Source organism: Pelobates fuscus, chromosome 1 (assembly GCF_036172605.1).
Source record: "Pelobates fuscus isolate aPelFus1 chromosome 1, aPelFus1.pri, whole genome shotgun sequence".
In the NCBI taxonomy this organism is placed as follows: Eukaryota; Metazoa; Chordata; class Amphibia; order Anura; family Pelobatidae; genus Pelobates; species Pelobates fuscus.
This window is the reverse complement of record NC_086317.1, coordinates 270,653,114-270,677,806: the sequence shown is the minus strand read 5'-3', so window position 1 is coordinate 270,677,806 and position 24,693 is coordinate 270,653,114. Positions and strand designations below refer to the sequence as shown.

At 40.8% G+C, this 24,693-nt stretch overlaps 1 protein-coding gene across 1 annotated transcript in view; it reads left to right on the top strand.

Moving 5' to 3' along the window:
• The window catches only part of TPST1 (tyrosylprotein sulfotransferase 1), a 161,439-nt gene that overhangs the window by 88,333 nt on the left and 48,413 nt on the right, over nt 1–24,693 (top strand). The window contains exon 3 of the mRNA XM_063457213.1: nt 12,590–12,788. Within this exon, the coding sequence (XP_063313283.1) occupies nt 12,590–12,788 (199 nt within the window). The remainder of the gene's footprint in view (nt 1–12,589; nt 12,789–24,693) is intronic.

The following is a 24,693-nucleotide window of genomic DNA, read 5'->3' as shown; positions in this document are numbered from 1 at the left end:
CAGGGCAGTGGCATTGAGCTGTGTAAGGTGCCCCATAATTTCTGCTGGCAGTCCTGTGCACAACCAATAACTTTCAAATGTAAGACGTAGTGTTTACTTGCGAAGTGATGTAGGTTCTAAAAGAAAAAAAACATGATATGCACAAGCCTATTTCTGGAACAATTTGCAAGAAAATGAATCAGAAAGGAGTAACTGGTTTATGTCTAAATTGAGATAAGAGCACTTTAGATAGCAGAGCTGTAATCTGAAATGAAAGCAAAGTAGTTTTTTTTTATTTTATTTTTTATCAACACTATTCTCATTATTTCACATAGTACTCTTGAATAAAGTATTTGCTCGGTAACACAATTTTGTAAAATCTTTTAGCTATGGCATGAAGTGTAGTCAAATGGAATGTAGATACAGTGCCTCTTACCTAACAGATTCCATGCATAGGACTGGGAAATGTAAAATAGTTATTCCAAGCATCATGACCCCTCCAGTGATTTGAAGTGGTCTTGGTGCCTGGAGTCTGTGCAATGTTTTACTGTGAAAATATGCATATACCGAGTTTAAGCCCTTGGATGTTGGAGATGTGACTCCACCTCTGGTAGCGTGACGGGTTGTCATAATGCAGGGGTTCACACATTTGCTTTGAATCTAGGAGTCTGCTAAAAAAGTTAGGAGTCAATTTTTTTTATTTTTTTTTAGACTAACAAAGCTTTCTTTTTAACGACAAAATTACAATTCTTAAAGGGACACTATAGTCACAAGAACCACTACAGTTTAATGCCCCTGCAGGCTTTTCAATGTAAACACAAAGGCAGTGTATATTGCCGCAAAGGAACACCTTTAGTTGCAGTGCTTCCTAACCCAATACTGCACCTACAATGCAATGCATCTTTATGAGGAGATGCTAACTGGCGCCGCGTGGTGTTTTGCCATGCATGCGCAGTAGCCTGAGATATATCGGCCATGGAAGCGGGGGCAACCAAAGTGAGACTGGCACAGAGTGGGGAAAAAGGTGAGTGTAACGAATGCTTGGTATTCTGTATACCCGTCCGTTCATATGCCCCCAAAAAGATTGGAGACTTATTGATTAAAGCCCGTTCGCCTGGAGCGCTAGTGCGTACAGTACGCTGTCGTGGTTATGATGCCGTGGTGCGCTCTCAAGGTAAGTAGTCAAAATGTTTAAGAACAGGTACAGCTCAAGGACAGGAGCTGCAATAGCAGCTGTGGGCTGCTCTACTACAGTGTGGATTCCCATTCACAAGTGCTAGGAGGATGTGATCACTTCCCCTATGTGCTGCAATGCTTACATTCAGGATTGTCCTTTACCACCTTTTCGTATTAGCAGATATCTGAAGTTTCATTGGGACTCCTGATAGGCTTGGAAATAATAAAGTGCTACTTGTACTTATTGCCCTATAACTTTACCAATAAAAGCTAAGAACATGTTAACATTGGATATTTCTAAACTCTGGACAAAATTTAGAAACTATTCAGCACGGGTGTTTTTTGGCGGTTGTAGATGCGTAACAGATTTTGGGGGTCACAGTTTGAAAAAGTGTTTGTTTTTTTTCTTTAATTTTTTCAGATTTTATAGATTGTTTTATAGTAAATAATATGATATGATGAAAATAATGGTATCTTTAGAAAGACCATTTAATGGTGAGAAAACCGATCTATAATGTGTGGGTACAGTAAATGAGTAACGGGAAAATTACAGCTGAACACAAACACCGAAATGTAAAATGTACAGAAATGTAAAAGCAGCCCTGGTCCTAAAACGGTAAGAAAATTGAAAAGTGGTCTGGCCACTAAGGGGTTAACAATGTTTATATTACTAGCCACGAGTACTGTACACTGAAAATGAAAGTACAGAAGAGTCTTTGATTTTTAAAAGATTTTAATTTAACATAATTTGCCTTCTTAATAGATTAACTCATGGAGAACCAGGGACAATACATTAGGAAAATCCCTTCATATCTTGACATATCTTGCATGTCCGTGATTCTTATTTAACCCCTTAAGGACCAAACTTCTGGAATAAAAGGGAATCACGACGTGTCTCACACGTCATGTGTCCTTAAGGGGTTAAATAAGCTATCTATTCTTAAACTGTGATTTCAGTTTAGTTAACAAGTAATTCTGGTTTTCTGTTTTTACTATTCACATCTAGACTCATAATGAATTTAAGGTAGTACTTGTTGTACTGTATGCCTGACATAGAAAATTAAAGGATTAACTTTAATATCTTATGATTTAGCCCCAAATCCATTACCAGTAATCTTGTTCTCCATGCTGTCTTCTAACCAGTTTTGAGATTATCCCTTTTATATAGGTTTTATTCCTCAACAAATTGCTGGAAATCCTGAGGACTAGTACCATAATTGCTTACATTTAAAAGATTTCGCAATATTGCATTGCTGCTTAAATGGTTATTTTAAAACTTTGTAAAACATAGTTTTTTTCCATTTAAAAAGTCCTACTGGGCATTACTAGGTTGCCACCTCCCTCTGCCCAAATATATATGCGCAAATAAAGAAATTACTTACCTGGAATACAGCACCTGTTAGAGCTCCCCACGCTGGTTTCCATGCCTGTGTCAACATCACCGATACCATAGAAAAGCATTTTAATGGACCGTTCTGCCAACTCAGAGCACATGTGCATGGACTGAGTCGGCAAAGGAGAGAGTGGACATATGCAGGTAAACATATGCAGCAATTTAAGATGCTAGGGTGGTGGGTAGGATGAAACAATGGAGGTAGAGGACATAGGAAGGGGGGGGGGGAGAATACATCTATGCAGCTCTTGAAGCTGAAAAGCTTCCACCTACTATATTTAAAGTGAACCTGTGTAGGAAGAAATAAATGACCTGAAATTGCTTACATATTCATGGAATGAATGGTTCTAGCGATAACATTTTTGAGCTTTGTGGGTGTTACTATTCATGTCAGATCCTCTGGTCTTCTTTGATTTGCTCTACCTGGAGATGCTTCCCCACCAGCCTTTACAGTAATTTGTAAAACTATTTACAAGTGAAAGCAGGCAGGTATAAAACCATCTTATATGCAAGTGTAGTCATTACATCATAGACCTAAATTGTCCTCTGACACTCTGATGCTGCTTTTTGTTGTGCATTGTACACAGCATGTATACATCTTTCTTTCAACGGTAGAGCCTGCACCTCATCCTAGTGTAGAGCTGAAAAGGAGCCTCTACTACCTTTGCCACTTCTCCGAGTTTTGGAGAAACATCCGCATGTTTTATGCACTGTGCCACATGCTAGGGTTTCAAAAAACAAAATAAATACATTTTTAAATAAATGAATACTGGGATAATAGTTGGCAACACAAATATGATAACCCTTATTTAACAAGTGAAGGATCAGATCCCACACAAACTTACCATTTGTGCCCACAGAATCCGGGCATCCTGGTTGGCCAAGGTGACTATCCTTCCTTTCATTGATCCAAAATACCTATGTATAGCCAGTAGTGGATTCACATAATTTAGAATATTTAATGCCATATTGTGATTGCTTTGATGGAATATATTGTTTGAAAAGCAGGCTACCTTTAAATTTCATAAGGGATTCATCATTACAAATGCTTTCGTCTGGGATATAATTTTGAATAAATGTGTCAGACAGGAGTTAGATAAGGAGTCGAGTTTTGTCGAGCCTGTCAAACAATGGGTCGTTTGTAGGTGGATCCACTGTTATTGTTAAAATGGAGGAATCGCAGCATTTGCCCGTAGTTATCCCTATTTATACCCCTTGGGAAAAGCGGTGAAGCCAGAAAGGGTTGCTTGTGCCAGTAGGATCTGATGCTTGACCTTTTTCACAATACCCATTACTTGAGTTACAGCCCAAAATTTTTTCATTTCTGTGACATCATTTATTTTTTTAAATGGCAGTAACGCTCAAAAATGTCTGCTTGATCAGAGAGCACGTAGATCACTGATACTGTACCGTATAAGATCAGGCAGCTGGAAAGGGATTAAAATAACTAAAAACTGACTTAAATGGCTGAATTATTTTTTTGACCCTGTAAAAAACAAATATAGTACTAAGGTACTGATCAGACTGATCACAAGGTTAATAATGTTATCAGTACTGAAAGGCTTTAAAATAGTGTTTTTTTTTGTTTTGTTTTTTCTTTTTCAAACTCTCAGATGAGAAGAAAAGGGCAGAGACAAAACAAATCATTGGCTAATGCAGCAGTGATTGTGGTGACAGGTGAATTGTTAGTGTAAGACTCACTTAAGAGGTTTGCCTTGATATGGAAGTTGGCCATTCAAATGGCCATTTGAATGATACTTTCAGTTATTTAAATGTCCATAGGGATTTAAGATGGTGCGCAATTAACTTTTTATTTATTTTTTTATTAGAAATTTGACTCTAGGCTTTACATAAAATTGGCCTGTCATACAAAATGTTTTTTTTTTTTTTAGCATTTCAGAGAGAAAAAATATATATGTAATGCTCATAAAAACTGAAACACAGTAAAAATTAATCATTAGACACTTTGATTATGGTAAATCCCTAACTGATCTTAAGGTTCAGCTACCATTGCCAAGTTTTGTCTCTTCCCACAGCTAGTGACGACTGTGAGAATAAGACATTATCTAGCTCGTTGTGGAGTCCTCCATAGACATCAGTGTTGTACTCATGTGCATGTGGAAAATATAGCACCGATGTTGGATGATGCACAAGGAACTGAAGACCAAAGATGTTACTTTTTAGCAAAATGCGTCAAATGGCATTTCAGCAAAAAAACTTTAGCTTAAAGGGCCACTATAGGCACCCAGACCACTTCATCTTAATGAAGTGGTCTGGGTGCCTGGTCCAGCTAGGGTTAACCCTTTTTTCTATAAACATAGCAGTTTCAGAGAAACTGCTATGTTTATAATTTGGGTTAATCCAGCCTCTAGTGGCTGTCTCATTGACAGCCGCTAGAGGGCTTCCGCGCTTCTCACTGTGAAAATTGTGAATGCTTTCCTATGAGACTGGCTGAATGCCCATCCGGCGCTGGAGAAAGAGGTAAGTTTAACCCCTTCCTCTCTATCCAGCCCGGCAGGAGCGGGTCCCTGAGGGTGGGGGCACCCTCGGGCACTATAGTGCCAGGAAAACGAGTATGTTTTCCTGGCACTATAGTGGTCCTTTAACATATTGCCCTGTTTTAAAATGGCTTCTGCTCCTGCTACCATAGATGTAGCATTTAGATTGTAAGCTTGTTGGAGCCAAACCTTTTCCTTTACTTTTGTTTTAGTGTATCTGGATGCAAATTGTTAGGTCTGTCTGGAAGTATCATTTGTTAAAAAGAGCCTTGTATTACTAAATAAATATCACATCATTCATTGTTGCAATTGCAATTTTTATAATAGCGACATTCGTTTTTTTCATGTATATAAAGAATTTAAAAAAAAAACTCTGAAAATGTCAATTTAGAACTACGACCTGTTCATTCTTCTGATATTCTGGTCGAATTTCAAAGTCTGGCAGTAGTGAGAACGCTGTGACCTATTCTGTCAAATGAGAGAAGAAATGTCGTGGGATAGTGTCTGATTTCAGGCGCATGTGATTTGTTTGTTGGCTTCAATGTAATCATAGCCCAGCAATCACTCTATGCATATTTTATACAATTGACAATAGTGAGCTCATACTCTCTAATCACATCCAGTCTCATCAAAGAGAGTTTTTACTAACAAAGGATGCTTTTCAATTCCTTTAGTACTTTTTCATAAAAGCTATATTTCACCAGTACATTCTGACTTAAACATGTACATATAAATCATTTTTCTTGTGATGTGTAATATAGGTAATGTAATGTATTTATTGATAATACAATTAAAATAAAATAAAGGCATTAATGCACGAATATATGAGTGATGGTACCCAACTACACCTGACATTCTGAGGACACCCCCAATGTCCTTTCTATAGCTGTTAGTTAAAGGGACACTGTAGTCACCAAAACAACTTTAGCTTAATGAAGCAGTCCTAGTGTATAGATGATGCCTCTGAAGTTTGTATGTGTCATGTATGAATGCTTGCAGCGGCTTAGTAGAGATGTTTTATAAAATAAGATATTATATATATATATATATATATATATTCTGTTTGTGAATGTGGGCTATGTATGGGAGGGCTGTTTGCGGGGTTGTCTATGTGTCACGACTACTATAAGATCCAATACGCAAAACTATGTAACCTCTATATAGAACAGAAAAAGAGAACGTAAACCGGTCCTTAGAATGGCCGGGTTAATACTTTGAAAGATAAAGAATAGTCAAGGGAAAGCCGAGGTCAAGGGAGCCAGAAATACACAAGGTCGATTAGAAAACCAAGTAAGGGAAACCAGAAATTAGAATCGTCAGGAATATCAAATACAAGAACATGCACTCTCGGATACCAGGAACGGAAACGACAGGGCAATGAACCAAGGTATTCTGGGGTTTAAATACCCCTCCTTGTGCTGTGATTGGTCAAAGCTTGGCCTCTGACCCCAGAACGAGCGTCAATGTTTGCATTATTTTTGGAGGCGGGGTTACAAATGGCTGCAACATTGCTATCGGCGCCATCATGGATCTCGCATGTGGAGGGAACGGACACCCCAGCGGGTCGGCTCCCGACTCGCTGCTGCACAGGTAATTTCTTTAACCTGCCTGTGTGGTCGCACCGATAGAGTTCCACCACGTGCAGCCGCGAGCCGTAGTATTGCTGTATTTGTGATTAGTGACACTGTTGTGTGTGAGGAAAGCTTCTTGTGCGGCTCTGTGTGTATGTCTCAAACACCCATTTTCAGGTCAAGGAAGACAACCAAAGTCTCCTAAATACATTCCAAATACAAACTACAACACATACATCACTACTACACCCCACATTGACAATGCTTTTATATTTAGTCCCCCTTCTTTTGCTTAGCATCAGGAGTGTGCATTCCAGTGGGGACTGTGTTGGCTAGATATAGGGCAGGGACTTTGATGGGCTGCTCTCCTCTCACAAGATTTCTCCTTCTCAAGCACTTGAAGGAAGTGATCTGAGATATATTCCTCCCTCACCGCTACAAGTGAATTCAGGGCTTCCACTGACTGCCCACTGCAACTTGGCACACATACCCATGGGTGTCTGCAGGTTTTTTTCCGGGTGTGTGTGGGGGTGGGGGGACATAATTGTTATGACATCCTTGCTCTGCCCCTTTTTTGCAGGGCCGGACTGAGAACACAAAGCAGCCCTGGTAAAAATTGCATGCCAGCCCCATAAGTCATTGTGCCATGTAGTGTGTGTTTATTGTATATATGTGTGTATAAGCTTGGTGACACACATTCTCACTACAGACAAACTCGCTGACACACATACATGTTCACTACAGACAACCTCAATGACACACATACATGCTCACTACAGAAAAGCTCAGACACACACAAGCTCACTGACACATATACACATATACACATGCTCACTGCAGACACTCTCACTGACACACACACATGCGCTCATTCCAGGCAAACTCACCGACACACACAAGCACAGTACTGACAAGCTCACTACAGACGAGCTCACCGACACACACAAGCTGATTGACACACATACACATGCTCACCACAGACAAGCTCACAGACACACATACACTTGCTCATTGACACACACACACACACACACACACACACGATTCCTACAGACAAACTCAATGACACACATTCTCCCTACAGACAAACCCACTGACACACACATGCTTACTACGGACAAACTGTCTGATACACACACAAGTTCACTACAGACAAGCTCGTCATACACACATGCTCACTACAAGCTCACTGACACACACATGCTCACTTACAGACAAGCTCACTGACACACACACAAGCTCACTCACTAGCAGGCACATGCACACACAATCACTGTCATGGGCTGAAGCCTACCAGTCACAGAAGGCTGTGGAAGACTGGGAGGTGGTCTCCATGTCCCGTCTTCTTCCTTCCTGCGAGGTCAGCCGCGTGGGGGCGGGGATTGCATGCAGTAAGAGGGGCCTGAATGCGGTGGTGGAGCATAGAGGCACCAAATTGGTGGGTATTCAGAAGGCAGCCTCACAGTGCTTATTGTAAAATCCTTAACCAGCTAGCATGTTCCGTGTGCACTCATACACATTTTATTCTTCTGATGTCCTAATGGAAAACTTATGATTCCAAAGCACACCACAAGCAGATGTTATCTATTTATTTTCTGTTAATTAAAATGATTTGAATTACATAGTTGAAAGATGAAACAACTTAAAAATTACATCCTCTCTGTGAATCATACATCTTGTACTTTGTGATATATGTAAAAACCTTTAACCACTGCAACATTGCCTCTTTTGGCAGCTCAACACAGAACTTAGTATTACAGACGTAGTTAAAACCATGAGTTAATTATTAACCCTTGTAGTAAAACCATTTGCTAAATTAGGGTTTCTGTTTCAGAAACAGTCCCACCTTGTTTTGTTGCATGTCAATCAAATATGTTTAGGTTTGTAACATACTCAAGAATAGCAGTTTTTAGTTTTAACTTTTTAATTTATATTTAGAGATTGCTTAATCCGATTATCTGTTTTTCTACTTTTTCCTTCCATCATGTTTTACTTTAGAACAATACATACAAAACATAAAGGGAAACTCTGAAAGGAAATGTAGAAAGTCACACCCCACAGATCTGCAACTGGGTGCCTCCATCTTTTCTTTAGAAATTCGGTAAAATTGTGAATCAAAATTGGGAAACCTAAAAAGCATGGATAGGCTGCTGATACCTGGCAGAACTGTGAGATGTGCTCCCCCAATATTATGGCAGTATTTGATCACATCTGCAGATCTGTCTTCAAGATTGCTGTCTAACACACCATTCTGGATCCTATGGTTGCTTTTGATTTCTGTTGTATGTATTATTTTGTCCTCTTGCTTTGGTGTCTGCTCTCAGGGTGTAGAGGCCAGTTGTCCCATCTTCACTGTGGTGACTCTTACTTGCTTTATCATACTGAACTTTGTCCTCAGTTATGTTGTTTGAGACGAACCAGATGCCATGTCTATCTGCTCCCAATCTATCTGTCTAAATCACCCTAAAATCTTGCTTAAAACAAGCCATCCAGAGCCACAACCACTAGACTCGAGTGGGGGAACCCTTACTGCATCGCCAGATGCCCTTCCGATATACCCCAAAGCAGGCTAAACCATGACTCAGAGCTGATGCCTACCTCACGCCGGCGTTCTATGACCTGGACCACCTCCTGGGGGGAAATACCTGTAAGACGCGGGCGACACTATATAGCAAGGCACTGAACACAATAACTCAGCGATGGGATGCCGATCCCAGAAGCCTCAGCCAGGTACGACATCTGTGTACATACCAATATCAGAGCTTTGCTCCAGCGGCAAACGCCCACCAAGATGGCAACCACAGAGGGCCCAAACACTCCAACACTCCCCCAGGCTACTCCTCCAGAGCAAGCCTCAAAAGAAGCCACACAGGCAACAACCTAAACACTGCAAGGAAGCACAGCACCTACAAAATATGCTGCAGGAAATACAAAAACTCTTGGCAACAGACTTGCCGGCACTCAAAACCAGCAGGCAACAATTCACAGAGAAAGTGGTAACCACAGGGGGAGATGTAAGGGTGATCCAGGGCGAAATCTCCCAACTGAAAGTCAATTATCCAGCTACAGCACACCCAACAAGCTCTCTCTACACAAATATCAGCACAAGAAGACAAGAACCGTCGCAACCACATCAAGGCATACCGGCTACTGTTGCTAAAGAGGAACTGCCTCACTATGTGAGACGACTCATGAAAACAATACTTCCTCCAGCTGAAACAAGAAAACTCACCTTTGCTGGGATCTACCGCCTACCCACATCGACAAAACCTTCTACACCTACAGCTGGAGATGTCATCATCCATTGCTCCACACCCCAAGACAAGGGACACATCATGGCCACAATATAGGGCAAAACCCCAACTTTGAGTCTCAACTGACTTTCTACCAAGACCTAAACGAAAACCACACTACAGTGGAGAAAAACACTCCGCAACATCACCAGCCGCCTACATACAGCAGTGGTGACATACAGATTGGGTAACTCACGTTCCCTTCTCGTCACTCATAATGGGACTACTCACAAAATCACAGCAGGGACCGAAGCTCCTGCATTGATATCAACATTGCCTCCTGGATACGATAACAACCACTCCGACATGGGATCCAGCAACCATCGAGTCATTCATCCCAAGAGCCGGACGAGAAAACCCATTGGTCAACCGGCAGGTCTGGGAGGAGAAGTCTCCCTGCCTGATCAAAGGCCATACAGACTCTTCAGTTATTCCTTTTTGATGTTTTTTACTATTTTACAAATCCACTGTAACCAGTAAACAAGTGGACAGTTTGGTTCTCCTAATGCTGTACCATGTAACTGACCAGGACCACTTAGGCCCCTACTACCCACAATCTCTGAGTCTGCTGATTTGTGGTGTTGGCCCACTTGCGCAACAACACAAGGTGCACAGCCAAACAGTGTGCAAACCGCCTTCCCTCCCCCCCCATCAACCCTTTGGTTAGGGTTAATACCCTCTAGAGTAGTCCACACAGCCCATGGAAATAGTACACCTCCTCTCGATGGAAAAGACTCCACATAACCTACTCACACTTCTCTAATAGCAACCAAACTTTCACTCTCCTGGTCCATGAGTGGTAATTCACTAATCTACTCTCCAGATGACAGCTAATGTATACTTATATACCTGACATCAATCATTAGTACCCACTATGGATGGCACCACTACTACCCCATCTCACCCTCGGTAATGGTCTCCAGGCCCCACCTAACGTACCAAAACTCACGACTGCCTCCCAAAACCGCCTAGGGAGACACACGCACATAACATTTCTAAATATAAAAAGTGCTACGTTTTGTAACCTGATATTTTGTAACACAATTATTGAATACTGTAACACACTGTAACTTACACAGACGTGTGTGATAAATGTTTTCTGCTAATCACACATCAAAATAAAGAAGAAGGAAACAAAAGTGATTACGGTGTTTGTTCCTTTAGGTAACTCTTGTTACTCTAATGTAGTTCAAACTTTACAAATAACAGTTATTTTTTCAGTGTTTGTGGATTATATTTGTATAGGTTCATCTGTGCTGCCACTGCCATTGCAACACTTCAGTTTTATTCTATATACAATGTAAATGCAAAGTCTTTAACAGATTTTCTAATTCTAGAAATATTTGTAATTATGTTCCCTTGTGTCTTGCATTACAATTTGCATTGAACTATTTTTTTTAAGGAATAACTAATGGTGTCTATACATTAAAATGTCTTAATGTCCTAACTGCAGGTAATAGAGATTGGTAAATGCATTAAAGGAACACATGTTTGTGTTCCTGACCCTATATTCTAAAAGCTGCCATCTGCCCCCCAACTATCCAAAGAATTCTAAAATCTTACTTGTATTCAAGCAGCTGCTAGGTCTGCCCCTGTTCTGCCTGCTTGGCTGACATAATCAGAAGTGATTCCTTTTTTTTTTTTTTTTTTTTCTTTTTTCTCATCAGAAGTGATTCTGTGAGTCAATCACAATGCTTTCCCATAGGATTGGCGGAGACTGTCAAGAAGGCAGATTAGGGGCAGAGCCGGCCCAGGAAGCACCCCTAGTAGCCATCTGAGGAGTAGCCAGTGGAGTTATCCCTAGGCTGTAATGTAAAACTGCCTTCTCTTTGAAAAAAATGTGTTTACTGCAAAAACTATAGTGTCTCTTTAATTCAATCTGTAATGTGTAATGTCAGCTCTCAATTGAGAGGTCAAACCAAATATTGTCCATGTTATTAATGTTTGTGAATTTGTTAATTTTATTGCAAGAACCATTGAGAGGTTGCAGGACACATCATGTGTAGGCCATTTTAAATTTGGACAGATTATATCATGTGGATTATCTTCTTCGAAAGTGACTAGTAAATGCTAGTAAGCTTTGTTAATAAAAAAAATAAAAATGGCCAAGGAAGCTATTGCCCCATAATTTTTGGGCACCTGCTTGGAAAATCATGTGCAAAGCACATGCATGCTTTACGAATTCTGCTGTACACTCACATGCACCATGACGTTGTAATTGGCATCACATGCTCTGGTTGTCCTGGGAAATGCTGGCATACAATTTAAACGTAAAGTCTGGCATTCAAGAAAAGAAATAAATAGCACAGCTATTAGCTATTAGTTACCTATTGATTTGTGCCAAATAAGTGTCCTTACTGCTTTAAACCAAGATAAGCCATAACAAGATTATGTGGAGTAAGAATTTGGATCAAATAGAAACAACTAATGGGTAGAACTATCATGAACGAATATTAGAGATCCAACAAACACAAACCCTGATTCTGGAACATGAGTTTTAGAATGTGAAATGTTGCAAGATAAACCTTTTTATATATAGCTACATGTGCACATATTGTCTAATACATAGTCTGGTATAATGACCAGTCTATTGGTTTTATAATCATGATTAGGAATAAAATGTTCAAATTATAATTTAATGATGTAAACTATCATTTTTCCCCTCCCTTTTCACTCTAGAGTGGAGAGATCCACTGACCAGGTCATCAAGCCAGTGAATGTTGAAGCGTTGTCAAAATGGGTTGGGAAGATGCCAGCAGATGTTTTACGAGATATGCCCGTCATTGCACCCATGTTAGCCAAACTTGGTTATGATCCATATGCTAATCCACCCAATTATGGAAAGCCTGATCAGAAAGTCCTTGATAACACAAGACGGGTGAGTCTTAATTTTTATTCTTTATTGCCTATTTTACAACCGGACAAGTGGATTAGTTCTCTATCAGCTGTATTGTCTCTAGCAGCCTCAAACTGCCCTTAGCATTACCTTGCACCTTGTTTTCTGAGTGATTAACAGCGTTTGACTTTGCTTTTCATGTTTTAACACTTGTTGCACCACATGTACTAAAAGAACTGCACAATTCTGGTTTCTCTATAATGTAATGTAATAGTATTATTGGAATTTATATAGCGCCAGCTTATTCCGTAGCACTTTACAATATCATAAAGAATTTAAGAATAAATGCGACCATTACAGATGGGGATGCACCGAAATTATCCACTATTTTAATTCTCATAGATCCTGGAGTAAGTTTCATTAAAGGATTTTATTTTACACATTAATCACAAATGAATTATACAAATATAATTTATTGTGATAATAATATGTAACATGCGTGACAATAATCAGTGAATATTTAGGTATAACATAAGTAAACAATATGGCAGTGATTTAACACAAATTATAGACTGCTAAATAGCAAGTTATATTGACATGTATGCAGTTTTCAACAAGATTTACGACAGGATACTTCATGTTGAATCAGCTCAGAACACATATTACAGCAGAACAGTGTAAAGCAATCAAAACGTTGTCTGACAGTCAAATCACAGTGAATTAACTCTTTCACTGCTGGCTACAATTCTCATGAGCAAGATATCCTATTATATTGCAATGACAAATACAATATTTTCCCTTCGTATAGTGGCAGTACTCACAAGTGGGATGTTCCTTCCGTTGTTGGACAAGAAGCTCCCCCTTCTTTGAATATTATAGCTGTGCTCCGCCTGCTGCCTCTATAAAACCTGCAAGATCGAATCACCCCCCAGTTCTTCTTGTCCCAGCAACGGGACGGACAGGTTCCCCAGTTCCGGTGGAGAAGGTGCGATCAGCACAGGCTGCTGATCGGGGAGGTAATTGCCCGATGGCTCCCCGGGTGGGAACTGAGTGGTGCAGTACTTCCGGTCTAGCGTTACGGAACGCGACCGGGTACTTCCCTTTTGTGGCTGCTAAGATTAGTTCCCGGGCGGTCCTCCTCGATTTCTTTTCGCATGCGCACAGTAGTGGAACGCATGCCGGGAGGCGTTGCGTTCCACCAAACACGGAATCGCGCTACTGCGCATGCGCGAAACCGGGGTTTTGGCGCCAAATTTAAAAATGTTAAAAATTTGGTATATAAACTGTGCAGAACCTTTCTGACCCCAAGGGTGGGTGTACAGCTCTGGTTCTCCGTGTCACCAGCCCTCCTACACGGACATTAGGTGATTTAAGGTGAGATTTAACACTTGAATCTCTCCTTTTATTCATCTATTATTATGCATGCTTCTATTTATATATATATATATATATTTTTTTGATCCACAGATATGTCCAGTCCTATTCCTCCGGACAAAGCGGATAAAGACAAGATGTCAGCATCTGTCCCTAAAAAAGCCACAAGCAAATCTAAGCACTTATGTTGTCTGGAATGGGCTGTACCTCTACCGGACGGATGTCGCAAAAAGACATGTAATCAGTGCTCTGCGGAATTGCTAGAGAAAGCTAAGCAGACTGATATGGCATCCTTCCTGGGCTGGTTTCAGGAAAATTTGTCCCAGACGTTTGAGTCTTTTAAAGATTCTGTGAAGAAAGAATACAAGAGAAGCCTAAGAAACGTAGGAGGAATAGATCTCCTTCGGTGTCTGACGTTTCTTCAGGAGAATGCTCTATTTCTTCACCTTCGGATATTTCCAGCCTAGCTTCCAGTGTGGAGGAGGGCTTCCCACCAGAAGAGCTGAAAAATTTTATTAAGGAAGTAACATCAGCTGTACAAGAAACGGAACCTACCAAGGGTAAGGTTAAAGGTTTCCCGATGTCACCTAAAATCTTGGATCTCCTTCATAGAGAATGTAAGAATCCTGAAAGACGTGCCTTTATTTCTAAACAATTTAAACTGCTGTTCAAGCTACAGTCGGAAGAAAAGTGGGAAGATCTTCCCCAAGTAGATATTCAGATTGCCCAGCTGTCTAAGAAAACCACTATACCCATTGGTGAAGTCTCAGGACTTAAAGACCCAATGGACAAACGAGCCGAAACTTCATGTAGAAGAATATTTCAGGCCGCAGGGTACCAATGCAGAGCAGGTATTGCAGGTTTAGCGGTTCTCAGGGCTCAGAGCGTTTGGCTACAAGCCCTGGAAGAGTCTCTTATGGGAAAATCAGATGCAGATCCTTCCCATCTTATGTTCCTACTGAAATTATCTAATGAATTTCTTTTGGATGCCTCTGATGAGTCTATGCGTTTAGCAGCAAGAATTATGGGGTTGTCGTCAGTGGCCAGAAGAGCTCTTTGGCCACGTACATGGACAGCTGATTCAGCATCCAAGGCTGCCTTGTGTGAATTACCCTTTGAGAGGAACAAACTCTTTGGAACGCCTTTGGAAGACATTATTAAACAAATGTCGGACACAAAGAAAGCCCTACCTCTGGAATCAAGATCACAGGGATATAAACGTTTTCAGTATAAGGGTCAGCGGTCCTTTCGTTACCAAGGGCGGTTTCGAAGGTTTCAAAAACAGGGTGGAAAAAGCAGCCAGTGGTCTAAACAAGAATCCAACAGGCAAGACAAAAAGAGGAAGTTTTGACGCCAAAAGAGTGGGAGGACGCCTTCGGTTCTTCGCCCACGAATGGAAAAAGAGTACATCAAATGGGGGGATTATAAGAACAATTTCAGAAGGTTACAGAATAAATTTTCAACAAGACCACAACCTTCCTTCCTACTATCAGACTATCCTTCAAGGAAAAAAACAGAAGCACTCCTAACAGAAGCTCTTCTTCTTTTAAGAAAAGATGTGGTAGAGAAGGTACCCAAACATTGGGAATTTCAGGGTGTTTACTCCCGCCTGTTCCTGGTTCAGAAACCAGATGGATCCTTTCGGCCGATACTAGACCTAAAACAAGTCAACACCTGCATACCGTACCAGAAGTTCCGCATGGAAAGTATTCTGTCTGTAACGCACATTTTACAAAAAGGAGATCACATGGCAAAGTTAGATTTAAAAGATGCTTATCTACATGTACCGGTTTCAGAATCTTCCCGGAAGTTTCTCAGGTTTGCGGTTCTAACAAGAAAGCGAAGGATTCTCCATTTGCAATTCAAGGCTCTACCCTTTGGCCTGTCTTCAGCTCCTCGAGTTTTTACGAAGATCCTGGCACCCGTAGCAGCAGTCTTACGTCTGAAAGGTATCTCGATTGTTCCATACCTGGACGATTGGTTCTTGAAAGCCAATTCGAAACAGCTGCTAAAAAATCATCTCAAGATTACGATGAAGGTTTTAAAAGATCACGGTTGGATCCTGAACCTGAAAAAATCAAAGTTGAATCCGTCACGGAGTCTGGAATTCTTGGGTCTTCGGGTAGAATCGCAGTCCCTGTCTCTGTTTCTACCAATAGAGAAACAAAGGAGGATCTTAAAAGCCGTATCAAAGCTGCAGAAAAAACTAAGCTCAATCAGGGATGCTATGAGGTTGCTAGGCCTCCTCACTTCTGCAATCCCAGCAGTGGCTTGTACTCAAAGGCAGAATCAAAACCATTGCAATGGGACATTCTTTCACAATGGACTCGAAAACAGGAAGATCTAGACTCTCCCTTCCACCTATCCGAAATGGTGAAAAGGCAGCTAAACTGGTGGAGAGACCGGAGCAACATTTCAAAAGGCCTATCATTTGCACAAAAACAGTGGATTACGATAACCACAGATGCTTCCCAGACTGGTTGGGGCGCCCATCTCGGTTCTCAATTCCATCAAGGTCTTTGGAACAAGGAAGAGGCAGGCGCTTCCTCAAATTTCAGGGAATTACTAGCGGTTTGGAAGGCACTGGTGTCCTTCGGTTCAGTCATCGCCAATCGGACGGTGAGGATTCAGTCGGACAACGCCACCACAGTGGCTTATTTAAATCGCCAAGGAGGCACGAAGGTAAAAGCTCTCCAAGATCTCTTCAGGGACATGGTCTTTCAGAACATTTATGTCACGTTTTGTTATCCTCTGTCCGCTTGTCCACTTCGAAAATCTATTTCAGGGTCTGGATGAAATTCAGAACCTGGTGTTCTCTTCGGGGTTCGGATCCTGCCAGAACATCTATCCCGGAAATCCTTTCTTTTTTGCAGGATGGTTTTGAAGCCGGCCTAGGGGTCTCTACACTCAAGGGCCAGATTTCGGCTCTAAGTCACTTCCTGGTTCGTGACATTGCCTCAAACATGCTTGTACGAAGGTTTATTAAGTCCATACGGTTGAAGAGGCCTCCCAGATTAGTGTCTTTTCCTACCTGGGATTTGTCTCTGGTTCTTCAAGCCCTTTGTGAACCACCGTTTGAACCATTGATTCAGGTCCCCATCAAGCTACTAACCTTCAAGACGGCTTTCCTGGTGGCTATCACCTCCGCTAGGAGAATTGGTGAGATCCGAGCTCTGTCATCTTCTCCGGAGTTCACCATATTCCATCAAGAAAAAGTGGTCCTGCACCCCAGGCCTTCTTTTTTGCCTAAGGTTATCTCTAGTGCTGCGATTAACCAACCTATTATTCTGCCGTCCTTTTGTCAATCTCCTACATCGGATCTGGAAAGAAAGTGGCATCTCCTGGATGTTAGAAGATCCCTGAAGATCTACCTTCAGAAGACTCAGGGGTTTAGATCCTCAGATCATCTCTTTGTCTACTTTCAAGGCAAGTACAAGGGTCGTGCTGTTTCCGAACCATCTCTGGCTAGATGGCTTACAAATACCATCAAGTTGGCTTATCACTCCAAAGGGATTCCTCTCAGATTCCCGTTGAAAGCTCATTCCACTAGGGCTATGGCGACCTCCTGGGCTGAAAGAGCAGCAGCATCACCTGAAGACATCTGCAAAGCGGCTACTTGGTCTTCCTTGCATACCTTCATCAAGCATTATAGGCTGGACATATTTTCATCATCTGAGGCTGCTTTTGGGCGTAAGGTGCTGCAAGCTGTGGCCTGCTGAGTCCCCACCCTTTTGTTTGGTTACAGGGATCTTGCTATATCCCACTTGTGAGTACTGCCACTATACGAAGGGGAAAAACAGTAATTTTACTTACCGTAAATTCCTTTTTTCTTAGTATAGTGGCAGTACTGGGTTTCCCTCCTCTTTCATTTGGATTAAATGTTTTTTGCATTATTCAGTCTCCGTTTCGTTCTTTTTTTATTACTGGCGGGTGATTCGATCTTGCAGGTTTTATAGAGGCAGCAGGCGGAGCACAGCTATAATATTCAAAGAAGGGGGAGCTTCTTGTCCAACAATGGAAGGAACATCCCACTTGTGAGTACTGCCACTATACTAAGAAAAAAGGAATTTACGGTAAGTAAAATTACTGTTTTTTCATACTAGATTATTGACCATTCCTATGTCCATCCAATAAGAAGAATTCTAACCAGATTTTACGTTTGCAGAATTTTAACTTTCCTAATTAAGATTTACTGTTTCTAAATTAGGTAAGCTAATATATCTGGATAATTGCCTGGTATTCTATTTTTAAAGTTAAACATGATCATTGATCCACCTGCAATAATAGAATTACGAATTCTATATATTAACGAATCATGACTCCTTAATGTTGGAATCACCAGCTTTTATCCAAGTATATTCTGCCTTTTAGTAAAATCAATTAATTTAAATTACTTAAATTAAATAAAACCAGCAAAATTACCAGTTATGTTGTAGAATTTCTCTTTTTCAGGCTTGGATATGTATTCCATAAATGGTGAATGTGAGTATGATGAGAGAATTGTGTGACTTTAGAAAAGTTTTCAGAGTTCTGAATTTTAAAGAATTTTAAAGTTAAGTGTTGGAAAATATACAAAGAATTAGGTGTGTCCAGCTTTGGCTTCAGATGTCCTCAGAGAGTGTGTCTCAGTCTGAGTGTGAGAGCCTCTGAACATCAGTCTGAGTGTTCTCTTTCCTTTGTCCTTAATTTTTTTTCTAAAAAAGTTGTTCTCTATACGTCACTAGTTCATAGTAACTAATAGAGAAAGGTGGGCGTGTCTATCCTCTAGATTATGGTCAGTAGGTGGCGCAATCACATTACAGAAAATTCTTGTCTTGGGGTCCATTTACCTTTTTGTACAATGGCTTAACTGAATTTCGTGATGCGTTTGACGTCATCTTGGTTATATATACAAGAACTGTTAAATTTTTTAACATAGACACAATACAGCAATTGTGTAAACGCATTATGAGTACAATTTTTCCATGTTAGTAATGCAGAGAAATCAATTGCATTGATATTGATAAATACAGATGAATATAACTGATAGTGAAAAGCACATATGAGTAGTGCTCAATATTTCACGGTATTTGATTCCTTGCATATTCTCTGTGTGGAATATGTTACAATTTTGTATATAGTTGTTAATATGTAATTATTGGTATATAAACATTATGTCTCAGCACTACCACCCACTTAATTATTCACTTCAGTGAGGGTTGGTAATTGCCTCACTTAAGATTTATTTTTTTCACGTTCCATATGTCGTTTATAACTTGATTGAACCTCATTTTCACTTATCACCCTCCAATCATGTTATACTACAGGGTATTTAATGAATTGCTTCACACCATCAAATTGTCTTGAAAAAAAGTCCAGATAGGACTGAAATGTCAATTTTTTTTTTTGTAATGTTTGATGCTTCAATAAATAAGCACAATTAGAAATACTACTAAGTCCTGCGAGTGCACTTCAACAGGGATATATATATGTGTGTATGTCTCTGGGTTGCGGCAGACATCATGTCTTATCTCTGCCAATGTTTACATAAGTCACATTCCTTAGCTCAGGCTCCAATGTGTCTGTCTTTGCATTCTGATACAAAATGGAGTCACCTCTGTTCTGATGGTGACTTACAGTATACGCTTTTAATTTCTGTCTTAACACAAACTGTCTGATAGTATAAATATGACAGGATCCTCTTGTGTGTGAATAAAGTTCAATTTACAGAGCAAGAGAGCTACACATATGGAGTAAATTTACATGTTAGTGAAAATTAAAAAGGTTTTTTTCTTCATGCAGGCTGTGTCGGTCACAGCCAGGAGAGATATGTCTAGGGCTGCATGTACAGAAACAAAAGTGATTTAGCTCCTTGATAGCAAAGAACTTGTACTTTTGCGATTAAACTGCAAACACGTTACAAATATAGAACACAAACTCAACAAATTGTGTGTGACGGACCGCCTGGCACTCGACCGAGTGCCTCCACCAATCTATGCTCCTAGTGCTCACCGTGGAATTCCAGCACTCCACGAGACGCCATAAGCACTGCAGACCTCACTTCCAGCAGTGAAGCTGGGCCGGGGTCTCGCCATCCTTCACCCACCCTGCACCCCGGACCGGGTTCCAACTTCCAGTGGGAAGACCTCTCCTACTCCCAGAGAGCGTAGCAGGAACAGCTCTTATAAGAGCTAGTGATTATAATTCCTGGGGAGTATAGGGATATAGCAATCCCCAGGATAGATACAGCCGTTTTCTCACACACATGAGGTGAGACTCTATGTTGAGAGTAAGCAGGAACAGAATTTTAATTGAGGCACACTGGCCTTTTATGCAAGTTTCCCAACAAGGGTGATACCCAGGTGGACCTTGTTGGACACAGGGACACAAAGTTAATAAACCAATAAAAACAGTCATACAGTGAGACACTCCCATACACAAACAATGGAATCCCTCCTCTGTGCTTGGGAGATAATTGAATCAGGAACTGTACTAATCTAACCCAATTATCTCCAAACACAGAAGAACATCCAATTTTATAAAACCCCAAAAAGTACCTTAAAAACACAAAACCCCATAAAAGTTACATCTGATAGCCCCGATCTGGCTGAACAACATATCCAAAAATCACTCAGATCGGTTTAGGAATTTCCTGGAAGTCATAGTTTTGAGCGACCGTGCTCATGGTCCTATGCCCAAAACAGTTCCAGGGAAATCAGTGCTAACAGTTGGTCAAGTTTGTTAGTCTTTACAGGTTTCCTTGCAGGGCCCATAGTCTGTGGGCAGGAGGCTAGCAAGCAGGCCCCTCCAAATACAAGTGGCGAGGTTACTTTCACCACATTGTGTTTGACACAGCCTTAAAATGTGTTTTGGTGACCGTGTTCCTTTTGACATTGGGATGTAGTGCATATATTCTAAACATACAAAGGAAGGTAGGCAAGCATAGGTGAACGTGTCAGGTAAGGGACAGCAAATTAGAGAGCTTGAGTATTGAAAAGGGGTTATGGCGAGAAGATGAATATCTTAAAGAGACAGAGGCTTGATGAGTTATTGGTATAGAAATTAATATTTAGTACAGAAAACAAGAATGATGCTAGATGGAGAAATAAAAGCACTTGAGAAAGGATCTAACGGATGTTTTGTGTGAATGGTGGAGTGTGTTGGCGGTGTGGTGGTGCTCTGTTTTTTGTTCCTGGTTTCCTGCTCATCCATGGCTGGTTAAAATTTATTGGTGGTCTAGTGGGAAACTCCTGCCCACAGCAGAGCTACAAAAAAACCCACATAACAAAACTTGCTCCCGTTACTGTAAACTACATGGTATTGGGTGATAGGTGTGGTGTATTACCAAACTCTATAAATTATTATGTACGCATACACATATAAACTCTGGTCCGTCTACTTTAACAAATATTTATTCAGAGACAAAACAACAACAACATGCAAATAATGACACACAATCTAACTAACTATACCAACAACAACAACAACCTAACTAACAATAACAACTAAATCTTATAAAATCGCCAGATCCCACTCACAGTTCACCATGATAAAAATTAGCTCATGTCTGCTTAAGGGTCTGCTTAGTAGCACAGCCAAGAAGGAACAGAAAGGAATGGGGATAGGGGGGGTGGTTATCTCTTTCCTGACCTGTAAAGGTATTGAATTACCATATCAAAGGTAAAGCTTATCCCACTGTGAGAAAGGCATACATGAGCTTGGTCACATGACCCCTGGTCACCATTATTAGTTTGATGACAGAATGTCCCCACAATAGGAATTCCAAATCCTTGGTGTCTTTAACTCCTTAAGGACCAAACTTCTGGAATAAAAGGGAATCATGACATGTCACATGTCATGTGTCCTTAAGGGGTTAAAGCAGGAAAAAAAATGTTTTAATCTTATCTGATGGTCATGATTTACAGAACATGTGATATTTAGCTTTTTGCCCCTTAGCACATCTGATTACATTTCTAAACCGTGTACACTGTATAGTTCGTTAATATACAAAGTTTCGTCCTCTTAACTGTATTTTGACAGTCTTCTTTGATTTGCCCTGATTGGTGACGCTTCCCCAAGCAGTACAAACCTCCTCTGTGACATTGACCAGCTGGCCTAATTGCTAGTATTCCGGCATCAGAACAAAGTAATGCTAGTCACTCTGTTTCTGTACTCCTTACCAGCGCTCGGTGGTGTAAGCAAGGGAGTTTCTGCTTTGGTTGCTAGCTTGGAGAGCAGAATGACTGACTGTTTGGGGGTGGGGTCACATTGTGCTCCTCCTGTCATTTAATTGTTTGGCATTGTGTCTATGCCAGAGAAACTAATTTACAGATGGGAGAAAGACCCATCTTTCAGCACAATGTGTAGATACCATTTTTTTGCTCTTTAGAAAAAGGGCATACGTTTTTAAATGGCATGACAGGTTCCCTTCATTGGTTTGATATTAAACTGAGGTTAATATCTTTGCTGGCATGACAAGTTACAAGCTTATTGGTAATGTTGCCTAGAATTCCTTTTTAACAAACAACTGCAAAAGCGTGCATTTTCTACCGAATAATGACAAGCATTGTACTTGGCACGCATGCATTTAAATTTTCATTATGACATGTGTTAAGACTTTGTTTTTTTGATTTTGTTTTCTGAGTAAGTGTGCAGTATTTTTTCTTCTCTATTTTTGAAGTGAGATGCCAACATTGCTAAGCCCAATTAAATATAACCATATGTTTTTTTTACGTTTGAAATGTCACAAAAACCATTCATTATTAATTTTGATTTTGACACAAGGGAATGTAATTGACTTTGCTATATTTCACAGAGCATCTTAAGCTTTACTTCAGCTGTTCCTTAACATATTCCATTCAGTACTGTGCTAAATTGTCTGCCTGTTTAAAAGGAAAAAAAGAAGAACTTTGTGTTTTTGTTTTTTATAGGAACAGTTTGTTTCAAAATTACAATAGCAAATTATGTTTATACTAGTAATTTCAGTTACACAATACATCTCTAGAATTTTACCCCAGCCTAATGTGATTGTTTTACTTTAACTCCTTAAGGACACATGACATGTGTGACATGTCATGATTCCCTTTTATTCCAGAAGTTTGGTCCTTAAGGGGTTAAATACTGTGCATCCTTGCTTTACGTTTATAAATTGACATTATTAACCTTCTGTTCTGGTTACATAAATATATCATGCAACTAATGGCTACTCATTCAGCCTTGTTGCATTTGTTTCAAAATAGGAAAGGAGAGGTGACACTTGATGCTTCATACTTTCTTTTGCATTTTTCATCCAGGCATCGTGTCTTCCCTGGGTTATATCACCTAGGGTTTACTCCTTGTGTTGGCTTTTTCATCATACTCCACTCCTTTATGCCTTAAGCCTAAAACACATGCAGATACACACACACACACACACACACTGATACCCACATACTGACACACAGGGCCGCCATCAGGGGGTGACAACCGTGACGGTTGTCACTGGCCCGGCGGTCCTGGGGGGCCCTGGACTGCCAAAGCACACAATTACACTCTGCACATATATATAGCGATCATCGCTATATATATGTGCAGCCGCGGGCCCCCCGGCTCCCTGTATTTGCAGAGGGGGCCCAGCGGACTGCAGGAGCACTTTCCAGCATTTGCCTGTCTCTAACTCCCGCGAGCTGTGCGGTCGGTAGAGCGTTGCCATGGGTTACCATGGCAACGCTCCGCGCAAACCACGTCTCGCGGGAGTTAGAGACAGGCAAATGCTGGAAAATGCTCCTGCAGTCCGCTGGGCCCCCTCTGCAAATACAGGGAGCAGGGGGGCCCCAGAATGCCATCTGACCACCAGGGATCAAAGGATCTTCCCCCCTCCCTGAACCAGGTAAGAAACAGGGAGGGGGGAATAACTTTCATTACATTCATACATGCACTACTAAACACACTAACACACACTGCATCCACTACACTAACACATACACACTGCATCCACTACACTAACACACACACACTGCATCCACTGCACTAACACACATACACTGCATCCACTGCACTAACACACACTGCATCCACTACACTAACACATCCACTGCACTAACACACACTGCATCCACTGCACTAACACACACTGCATCCACTACACTAACACACACTCTGCATTCATTACACTAATACACACTCTGCATCCACAACACTAACACACACACACTGCATCCACTACACTAACACACACACTGCATCCACTACACTGACACACACACACTGTATTCACTACACTGACACACACTCTGCATCCACTACACTAACACACACACTGCATTCACTACACTAACACACACACTGCATCTACTAAACACACTGTATTCACTACACTAACACACTGTATTCACTACACTGACACACACACTGTATTCACTACACTAACACACACGCTGTATTCACTACACTGACACACAAGCTTTATTCACTACACTGACACACGCTTTATTCACTACACTAACACACATGCTTTATTCACTACACTAACACACACACTGCATCCACTACACTAACACACATACTGTATTCATTACACTGACACACACATACTGTATTCACTACACTGACACAC